Genomic DNA, 10,977 nt, shown 5'->3' with positions numbered 1-10,977 from the left:
TTCACTTGGTACGTATACCTCTTAAGCTGTACCATTTCATTACCCATCATTTCACGATGAGGTACTGTTAGAGGTGAAAGTCTTGAACTTTCGAAACATGTTCATTATTTTGAATGTGAAATCCTACATGAACATAAAAATTCATACGTAGGTCACTTGCACCAAAGCGGGTGTCAACCGTATGAATGGTGATAGTAGCGTGTGGTCGAAACCGGGCCATGCGCTAGATCGAAAACTTTAACCGGGTGATCCTCATTGTTTCTCCTAACAAGGACAATGTTGCATCCGACCACTTAATTTAACCAAACAGGATGTATCCATCCCATCCTTAAGGGAGTCAAGTCTCCCGAACGACACACTTGCTGATTTATTTCAGAAGTTGTAGTCCAGACTAGTTGTAGGATGACGAAAAGTCTTGAAAAGTCATTGCTAAAATCGACTGGAAATCTACTAGGCCTCAACATCAAACAGGGAATCTGGTAGTCAAAGCTTATCTTAATGAGGGAGATTTGCTAGCCAAATGGAAGCACACCATGATACACAAAATGTCAGTGATTGATCAGATTCCCAGTGGATAACCTCCGGAAAGGTAGGATACCAGCTTTTAAGCCTGATGAACCTCAATCTTTATGATTGACTTAACGGATTAGATGATTACCTCATGATTATCGATGATATCCGGACGTAATGTGTATCCTCCTAAACACATTATTTTCTTACCGACATCTCACGATGTTAGGTACTGTGGGAGGCATTGGCTTGACCAATCGCGGGGTAGCCCGTAGGGTTCTTTGGTTCTAAGGTTTCACTTTCTCGGATCATGGTTTCCACTTGTATCCTTGTTCTATATTTGAAGACATTATCAGGTTCGAGATTCTCTACATTTATTTGGATTACATATTTGGTGCACGTTGTTCGAGTTAGTATTATTATTGTGCCGATACTTTATTTGGGAATGTTGGAGATTTTTGGGATTATAAGTGGAAGTTACATTGTTGATATGTTCTCTTTAAACCGTACCCACGCTATTTGTTCATTTGGTGATTGTTCGTCGGTTCTACTTACACTTATGAAGACATTATCATTTAGTAGAAGATTATTTTCTAGTCGACTTTGCTTGAGGACAAGCAAGACTCTAGTGTGGGGTGATTTTATATTGCTCATTTCTTATATATTAATCATGGCAATATCCGTAATTTTTAGTCCATTCGGATACGGTTTTGGTCTTTATTCAGGATAATTGGGAAGATTATGATTTGAGAGCCGAGAAGATCTTTTGTATGCCTTTTTGATCCTTTTGAGGTATGTTATATGTTATTGTATCAGAGTTGCGTTAATATTAATGAAGCAAATTGGTTTTGGGCACTTTTATGGTGAAAAAAGGAAGAGAATCTGTGCAAGTACTAAGCCGCGGCGCGGCCAGAAGGCCCGCGGCACGGGTTATGCCTAATTTTGAGGGTCGAGCATTTAGAAAAAGGTTGGATTCTGGCTACGTTTTAAGCCGCGGCGCGGCTGTGAGGCCCGCGGCGTGGGTCGTTACTGTTGTCGGTTTTGGAGCTATAAATAAGGAATTAAACCCTAACTTTTTATCACTTTTTATCCTGATGAATTCCAGCAACTTTGGGGCGATTTTTAGTATTTTTGGGGAATCCCAACATCATCTAATCAACTCAATCATTCCAGAAACACGTTTTGATTCGTCAATCGTACAAGATCAAGATTTCAATTAGGTTTAACTCTTATCAACAATAATGAATTATCTTAATTGTTTGTTTTTGATTTCTATTGTTGCCATGGTTATTGGCTAAGTTATTTAATGTTTGTCTAGACTTATAAACATATGTGTTGGATGCTACTTATCAGTTATTCGTTTAATTTATGATGTTTGAATTAAAGAACGATTCTTATTAAAGCTAGACTTTTCGATTCAGTTGGTTGTGTACTGGTTTGATAGGACGAGAGTTCATTAATTTAGTACATAAATTTATAATTGGTTTGTCTTAATTGATTGTTTGCTTACTCGGAGACGAGAGTAAATTGAATTCAAAAGGCTACACAAAATAGGGGTGAATTATACGCAACGAGAGTTGGTGTGATTGTGATTCGAGTGTTCATCTCAGTCGAAATATTTGGTCACAATTAGGAGGTCTTAGCCTACGGGGAATTCCGTGTCGTGTAATCTTAATTGAAGTGTTTGCGCTGGGGAATTCCAGGTGAACCGACTAGATAATTCACATAAGTTAGATAATAGCTGGGGCTTAATCTAAATGCATCCAATACTAGGTGTAAAAGGTCTAGACAAGCATTCATTCTCCTATTTGTTTACAACTATCTTATTTTTACTTGTTTGTTTGCTTTAAAGCTTAAATCTTAAAATACCAAAAATATTGTTCTTTCTTGTTATTAATTAAAGCTATCCTTGATTTGGCTAATCGTTAAATAGCCACCAAGACTATTATCTCGTAATTTCCATTTTCTAGATTAACTTAGTTATTTCCATTAGTTACAATCTTAATTTTCACGTCTAAACTGTCCTTGGAACGAATACGGATTTACCAACTTTATACTATTGCACGATCAGGTACACTGCCCGTTAGTGTGTAGTAATCCTTTTAACCGGTATTTCCTATTATATAAATTATAGACGCGATTTTACACATCAAGTACGGATGTAAATTGGGATTGAAATGGCAGAAGAAGCCACTCAATCTGTAGAGGTAAGTTTGATTTCGACACTCCTTGTTTATAATGAAGATTATATCTTATAACATCAGAGATTTCGGGTTAGGTCCTGATAGCAAGCTGGGACAAACGAAAAAATTAATTCGAGATGAAAAACCACTCTTTTTTACAATCCAAGAAACAAAGTTACTCCTGGTGGATCGTGATTGGATTGCAGCACTATGGGGGAATACAGACTGTGATTTCATTCAAAGAGAGATGACTGAAAAGTCGGGAGGTCAATTATTGATTGGGGACACGCAAGTTTTTGAGGCAGCTGAAGTATATTCTCTTGACAGGGTCATTAGCATAATGGGTACTTGGAAGGCTGATGGCTCAATCCTAAATATACTCAATGTATATGGCCCCCATGAGAACGTATTGAAGAAAAAACTTTGGGAATCACTTGGTAAGGTAATAGAAAGTCGGGATGAAGCATGGGTGGTGTGTGGAGATTTCAATGAAGTTAGAAACGAAACCGAAAGATTCAATTGTGTGTTTAAGGAAAGTAGAGCAAAGAGATTCAACGAGTTCATTAATAATTGTAACTTATTAGATATCCCATTGGGTGGCTGATTATATACAGGAGTTAGTGACGATGGCATTAAGTATAGTAAAATTGATCGCTTCTTGGTATCCGAAAAGTTCTATAATAAGTGGCAAAACCTCACGGCCATGGTTATGGAAAGAACTAAATCGGATCATTGTCCCATAATTTTAAAAGATGAAGATAAGAACTTTGGCCCAAAGCCCTTTAAATTCTTTGATGTTTGGCTTGAAAAAGACGGAGTAGACAAAATCATAGAAGACACCTGGAGTAGTTGTGATTACAAAGGGCTAAGAATGGACTATAAATTTGTGTTTAAACTCAAGAAAATCAAAGAAGCCCTCCGGGTATGGAGTAAAGAATTTCATGGCAAGCTAGATGGTGAGATTGAGGTACAAAAAAATATTGCCCTCAATCTTGAACTAAAAGGAGAAATTGTGGCACTTGATGAGATTGAATTGAGTATGTGGAAAGAAGCAAGAAACAAGTGGTTTGAAAAAGAAAAAATCAAGACGAGCATGATAAGGCAAAAATCAAGAACTAGGTGGACGTTAGAAGGTGACGAAAACACAAGATTCTTCCACTCCGAGATTCAAAATAAAAATAACAAGTCAAATATTCATGGTCTTATTGTTAATGGAGTTTGGACAAAAATCCCACATGAAATAAAGAGGGCGGCTCACGAACATTTACAAGCTCAGTTTGTTGAACCCGATAGTAACAGACCCTCCTTAGAAGAGCTAAGATATCCCTCGATATCCACAGAAGAAGCCGCTGCTCTAGATGTTTGTTTCCTGGAGGACGAGATATGAGAGGCACTTAATGATTGTTGTAGTTCAAAGGCGCCAGGACCCGATGGGTTTAATTTTCGATTTTACAAGAAATATTGGGGACTGATAAAAAACGATTTGATAGCTGCCTTGTGTTGGTTTTGGGATCGGGGGGAAATATTGAGAGGATGTAATGCATCCTTTATGACTTTAATCCCAAAGAGGAATGACCCGTTGAGTCTTGGGGATTACCGACCCATTAGCCTGATCGGAGGCTATTACAAAATAATCGCCAAGATTCTCTCAAATCGATTGCGAAAAGTGTTACCCTCACTAGTTGTCCCAGAATAGAGTGCGTTTCTTAAAGGGCGATATATACTAGATGGAGCATTAATCACCAACGAAACAATTGAGCATCTCAAGTCAACACATAAAAAAGGGATAATATTCAAGGTAGATTTTGAGAAGGCTTTTGATAGCCCAAATTGGAATTTTTTGTTCGAGGTAATGAGATGTATGGGGTTTGGGGAAAAGTAGATCAAATGGATTATTTCATGCTTATCATCGGCTTCCATTTCAATCCTAATTAACGGGTCCCCGACAAATGAGTTCCATCTAGGTAAAGGCGTGAGACAATGAGATCCACTTTCTCCCTTTCTTTTCATAATAGCGGCGGAGGGCCTAAACATTTTAACAAAGGCGGCCTTGGAAAGAAACTTATTTAGAGGTGTGGAAATTAGATCCGATAAGATACTAATCTCGCATCTCCATTATGTGGATGATACCATCTTTTTTGGTGATTGGAGTAGAACGAATGCCTTGAATTTTAGAAATCTTCTAAAATCTTATGAGCTTGCTTCGGGTTTAAAAATAAATTTTAAGAAGAGTTACTTATACAGGTTAGGAGTAGAGAGCTCGAAAATTAATCTTATTGCAAATTACCTTGGATGTCAAGTAGGTAAATTCCCATTTATGTATTTGGGACTACCTATAGGTTCAAAAATGACAAAGGTTAAAGATTGGTTACCCGTGATTGAGAAATTTAAATCGAGGTTCTCTGGTTGGAAAATGCGTTCTCTGTCTTTTGGAGGAAGATTAGTTCTAGTCAAATCGGTTCTTAATAGTCTACCATTGTACTATTTCTCGCTATTTCGTGCTCCGATGAGTGTTATTAAAATTCTTGAGAGTGTGAGAAGAACTTTTTTTTGGGGCGGGTCGGAGTAGGGTTCAAAGATTGCGTGGGTAAAATGGGAAAATGTCTTGAACACTTACGATCGAGGGGGTCTTAATATTGGTTCCTTATTTTGTAAAAATCTTGCTTTACTTAAAAAGTGGTGGTGGAGGTTTAAAACCGAAACCGACTCACTTTGGGTAAAGTTAATAAAAAGTATTTATGGGAGCTATGGTGGTTTGTTGATGGGGAGTGACTTTAATCGCTCCCTATCATCTACCACTTGGTATAACATCATTATTGCAGGTCATGCCATGCAAGAGTTTCAAATATCGTTCAAACATTCCTTCATCAAATCAATTGGAAGTGGAGATTCAACGGCATTCTGGTTGGAGCATTGGATCGGTCTGGATAAACTATGCAATCTTTTCCCAAGAATTTTTTGGCTCGAAACAGTGAAGGAGGTCAACATTAAGGATCGTCTAAAAGCTTCTGAATCTGGTTTAGTGTTCGAATGGGGCTGGAGCAGGGAGGCTAATGGAAGAACCAACAGCGAGTTGCAGGCTATGATAGAATTACTTTTGGGTTTTTTGTTTGCGAACTGCTCAATAGATACTCGGTCGTGGGGCTTGGCATCGAATGGTAAGTTCACTGTAAAAAAGCTTACTAATCTTCTAGAGACAAATATGTTGGATCGATACTCTTCCCAAGCAGGAACTTTAAAAAATACACTAGTGCCGAAAAAAGTAGAGATATTTATTTGGCGAGTACAAAAAAAGAGAATCCCAGTACGGGTAGAGCTTGACAAAAGATGTGATGCCTCGTACAAAACCATCGTGTACGAATCATCAACAACAGGATCATTACAAGGTCAAACACTATATGCGTTTTCAAAACAAGTTGCATTCATGATAAAAGGTGACGTCATAAACAACGTCAAATGTTTTACATCCAAAATTATGCTTCAATGAACGGAAGCAAATATAATAGTGCGTGACCCTTAGGTCATTACAAATCATAGTTCAAAAGTATTAAAGTTATGAATGCAGATAAACAGTTCATGCGGTGATAACTCTAGAGCAGCGGGTGTCTACAGCAAGACTAGTATACAGCGGAAGCAACCTTAAGCACCTGAGAAAAACATGCTTAAAAACGTCAACACAAAGGTTGGTGAGCTATAGTTTAAGTATAATAGTATGTAAGGTAGGCCACGAGATTTCAGTGCTACAAAGAGCGTTTCAAAACAGTATGATAAAGTATATGTTTAACCGTGGGCACTTGGTAACTAACTTAACGTTTATAACCCCCTGAAAGTACACTTGGCAAGTGCGTATGTATACGAAGTATTAAACACCCGTTAAATGCTAGCGCTACTAGCCTGAGTGGGGATGTCAAACCCTATGGATCCATATCTAAGATTCGCGTTCACCGGTTCAAAAACCAATGACTAAACGTTACCGAGCTAAAGGGAATGTTTATGCCGTTGTATAACCCACACATATATAAGTTTAAGTACTCGTGCCTAGTATGTAAAATGTAAAATGCGCATGTATTCTCAGTTCCCAAAATAGTTAAAGTAAAAAGGGATGCTATAACTCACAATGATAAAGTAGCGGTAAAGTCGAGTTAGGAAATAAGCAAGTACGTAGGTCCGGAAAGTCCTCAACCTAAGTCAAATAGTACTAAGTCAGTAAATCGTCCCAAAAGGTTTAAAATTATGTAAATTAGGTCTTAAGGGTCATCATCATTCATCATCAAACAATAGGTGAAAAGTAAGTTTCGTTTATGAAAAGAGTTTAAAATAAAGGCTGACTTCGATCAGTCACCACGACCTCTATACCTACTTAAATAAGGTGAGACCAGTGGCCGTGGCTCCGTATATGAGTCCTTTAGTTGTGGTAAAAATCCCAGAAGCAAACTCGTCTTCGTTTGACCTTGGCGACGTTCTAAGTGCGAGTAGGTCAGAATTTTCAGCACAACATTAAAAGGACATAGTGACGATCGGAGGGCCATTAATCCTAAACCGTAACTCGGATTAAGACGAGTCCTAAATGAAAAGTTATCTAATCGAACATATCTAACAGAAAATCATCTTTATAGTAGCCCAGGTCGTACTGATCAGACCCAGTAACAGTAAACAATAGGTTTTGGGGTTCCTTGGTACTCGATGCTTATCACGGTTCTCATCCTTGATGCATATAGCTTCAAGTGTACAACTCGTTGATGTGTTTGCATCATCTTAACCAAGGTTTCACCATCATAACACTTGTGTAAGTCCAAGACATGTAGCACAACTCAATTAAGTGTTGCAAGTGTTTTGATGAACCAAAGTTACATCAAAGTCTTAGATCCGACACATACATGAACTATAAAAGTAATATTGAATTTTAAACTTGAAAGTAACTAACTAATCAAGATCTTAAGATGTAGAACATAGTTCTTAGTTAGATCTTGAAGATCCAAGACCCAAAAGTCTAGATCTAAAGTTATTAAGTTAAATCTAACACAAGTGTATGAAGTTATAACTAAAGAGTTATACTTCCATGTTCTTGAACCTTTAAAGTTAACTTTTGTTCAAGAAAAATGAGATCAAAGTTAACTAGTAACATTTGACCAAGAACAACATAAATCACAAATTTAAAGACGCAAGAAATGAAGTAACAAACTAAATAAACAAGTAATAAGTTCATGGGTTTCATACTTTTAAAGATTCAATCCTAAGTCTTGATCTTTAAGGAAGTAAACTTTAAGTTTGCTTCATGAACACAAGTATGCTTTCAACACATGAACTTTAATCTTTTAAAAACAATAAGTGTAGAACATAAACTAGGAAGTTTTGTTCTTGTTTGTTCTTGTAAATACAAGATAAAATGAAGAATTAAACTAGGTAGTTTGATTCTTGTAACTAGTAAGTAAGCAACAACAAGTAAGTAAACAACTACAACTAACAAATACAAGTAATTAAACAACATCAAAGAACAAAAGATGATGATGATTATGTATGTATGTCACAGTTTTGAGGGAGGAAAAGGAGAGGAAAAAACTCAAGTTACTTACAAGGTAGAGAGTAAATGAGAGAAAAGAAAGTTGCAAGTTGAAGTGTGTGTTTGAAAATGAGAGAAACTAGTAGCTAAGCTAACAAAATAAATGAACCAAAACTCCCCTAAAGGCCACTATGGCCGACGGTATTGGGATCAAGAGGGGGAAGGGAAAGAACCACTAGTCTCATGCATGTAAAGGTCATAAAAGTTGGTTATTAGGTGTATTTTTATAGGAATGAACAAGTAACAAGATTCTAAATACCTTAATCAAACTAGTTAAGTTCCAAATGTAATACTTACATGAAGTATTGGGCTAATAAGTCCACTAAAGAAGTAGGGTGGGCTTCTTAAGTCCACTAACACTAATGAAAGCCTAAGTTCAAGTAATTCCCAAGTTAATCCAAGTAAAGCCCAAGTTATTAACTAATAACCTTAGTTAATTAAAATGATTAATAAAATCAATCATGAACGTAAATAATACTTGAAAATATTATTCGTATAACGTACGTGTGTCACAAAGACGTTTCGGGCATTTAAAGTCAAGTATATTCAATCATGGTAACAAGTAAATGTAATAACATACATTCGATAAATCACAAGTATTAATAATAACAATTATTAATAAATAAACGTTGGAAAATCTAGGGTCGTTACATTACCCACCTGTTAAAGAAAATTTCTTCCTGAAATTTAAGCTGAGGTAGATGGAGAAGTCGGGAAAAGGTGAGGATACTTCTGCATCATTTGATCCTCTCGCTCCCAAGTAAACTCAGGTCCTCGTTTGGCATTCCATCGTACTCAAATGATCGGAATCTTATTACGTTTCAAAGTCTTGACCTCACGATCCATAATCTCGACAGGTTCTTCCACGAAGTGGAGTTTGTCATCAATAGTAAGTTCTTCAAGTGGTATGATAAGTTCGGGTGTAGCAAGACACTTCTTCAAGTTTGACACGTAGAAGGTAGGATGAACTAAGCTCAATTGAGCTGGAAGATCCAAACAGTAAGCAACGGGTCCAACACGTTCCAAGATTTTAAAAGGACCAATGTATCGTGGGTTCAACTTTCCACGTTTTCCAAAACGAATCACACCTTTCCAAGGTGCAACCTTCAACATTACACGATCACCAACGTTGAATTCAAAGTCTTTACGTTTAAGATCGGCATAACTCTTTTGACGATCGCGTGCCGTCTTAAGTCTCGCTTGAATCTGATCAATCTTCTCCGTTGTTTCATGGACTACCTCGGGTCCGGTGATTTGCTTTTCGCCTACTTCGGCCCAACAAATAGGAGATCGGCACTTGCGGCTATACAACGCTTCAAAAGGTACGGCATTAATGTTAGAGTGATAACTGTTGTTGTAAAAAAATTCGGCGAGTGGCAAATGCCTTTCCCAGGCCTTTCCTAAATCAATGACACATGCACGCAACATGTCTTCCAATGTCTGAATCGTTCGTTCACTTTGCCCATCAGTCTGTGGGTGATAAGCAGTACTCATGTCGAGACGGGTTCCCATGGCTTCTTGTAAAGAACGCCAAAATCAAGAAGCAAAACGGGGATCGCGATCTGAGATGATCGATAACGGTACACCATGACGAGATACAACCTCTTTGATGTATAATTGAGCAAGTCTCTCCATCGTATCCGTTTCCTTCATAGCCAAGAAGTGTGCAGATTTGGTAAGACGGTCAACGATAACCCAGATGGTATCGTATCCACCCACCGTCTTTGGTAGCTTGGTAATGAAATCCATCGTTATCCTTTCCCACTTCCATTGCAGGATTTTCGGTTGCTGAAGTAACCCAGAAGGTCTCTGATGCTCGGCTTTATCCTTTGAGCAAGTCAAACACTTACCAACATAAGTTGCAATGTCCTTCTTAAGATTCGGCCACCACTACTGTTCTTTAAGGTCGTGGTACATTTTTCTCTCTCCGGGATGAATCAAATATCTCGACTTGTGGGCTTCATCAAGTATGAGGTTCCGTAGATCTCCATAATAAGGTACCCAAATTCTTCCGGTATAACATCGGAGTCCAGACTCCCTAACCTCGAATCGAGAGACAAGTATGTTCAAATATTCGTGAGATATATTCTCCTCCTTGAGAGCCTCATCTTGGGCTACTCGGATCTGACTGTTGAGGTTTGAATGGATGGTGATGTTCAGAGCCCTAACACGAAGAGGTTCCATCCTCTCCTTTCGGCTTAAAGCGTCAGCTACAACATTGGCCTTGCCAGGATGATAACAAAGTTCACAATCATAGTTGTTTAGCATCTCGATCCATCGAATCTGTCTCATATTCAGTTGCTTCTGATCGAAGATGTGCTGGAGACTCTTGTGATCAGTGAAGATAGTGCTCTTAGTTCCATACAAATAGTGTCTCCACAATTTGAGCGCAAAGACAACGGCTCCAAGTTCGAGATCATGAGTAGTGTAGTTCCGCTCGTGAATCTTCAATTAGCGGGAGGCATAGGCAATAACCTTTGATCGTTGCATCAGTACACAACCAAAACCACTTTTTGAAGCATCGCAATAAACAACGAAATCGTCACTGCCTTCGGGAAGTGATAAGATAGGTGCAGTGGTTAACTTCTTCTTCAAGGTTTGAAATGCTGTTTTGTGTGCGGGGTTCCCAAATGAACTTCTTCCCTTTGTGAGTCAATGCAGTCAAAGGACGCGCAATCAGAGAGAAACCTTCAATAAACCTTCGGTAGTAACCGGCGAGACCTA

At 38.1% G+C, this 10,977-nt stretch overlaps 2 protein-coding genes across 2 annotated transcripts; both read left to right on the top strand.

The window, feature by feature from the left end:
• The first annotated feature begins 2,748 nt into the window (after positions 1-2,748).
• On the top strand, positions 2,749-3,297 carry LOC139842177 (uncharacterized). The gene has a single exon (XM_071832348.1). The coding sequence runs from the start codon at positions 2,749-2,751 to the stop codon at positions 3,295-3,297; it is 549 nt and encodes a 182-aa protein (XP_071688449.1).
• Positions 3,298-3,396: 99 nt separating this feature from the next.
• Positions 3,397-4,080, top strand: LOC139842176 (uncharacterized). The gene has a single exon (XM_071832347.1). The coding sequence runs from the start codon at positions 3,397-3,399 to the stop codon at positions 4,078-4,080; it is 684 nt and encodes a 227-aa protein (XP_071688448.1).
• Positions 4,081-10,977: the final 6,897 nt, after the last annotated feature.

This window comes from Rutidosis leptorrhynchoides, chromosome 4 (genome assembly GCF_046630445.1).
Source record: "Rutidosis leptorrhynchoides isolate AG116_Rl617_1_P2 chromosome 4, CSIRO_AGI_Rlap_v1, whole genome shotgun sequence".
NCBI lineage: Eukaryota > Viridiplantae > Streptophyta > Magnoliopsida > Asterales > Asteraceae > Rutidosis > Rutidosis leptorrhynchoides.
This window is presented reverse-complemented; position numbering and strand designations above follow the sequence as displayed.

Coding starts and splice junctions, on each gene's coding strand:
- LOC139842177 (XM_071832348.1), top strand. CDS start 2,749: ATGAAGATTATATCTTATAACATCAGAGATTTCGGGTTAGGTCCTGAT.
- LOC139842176 (XM_071832347.1), top strand. CDS start 3,397: ATGGTTATGGAAAGAACTAAATCGGATCATTGTCCCATAATTTTAAAA.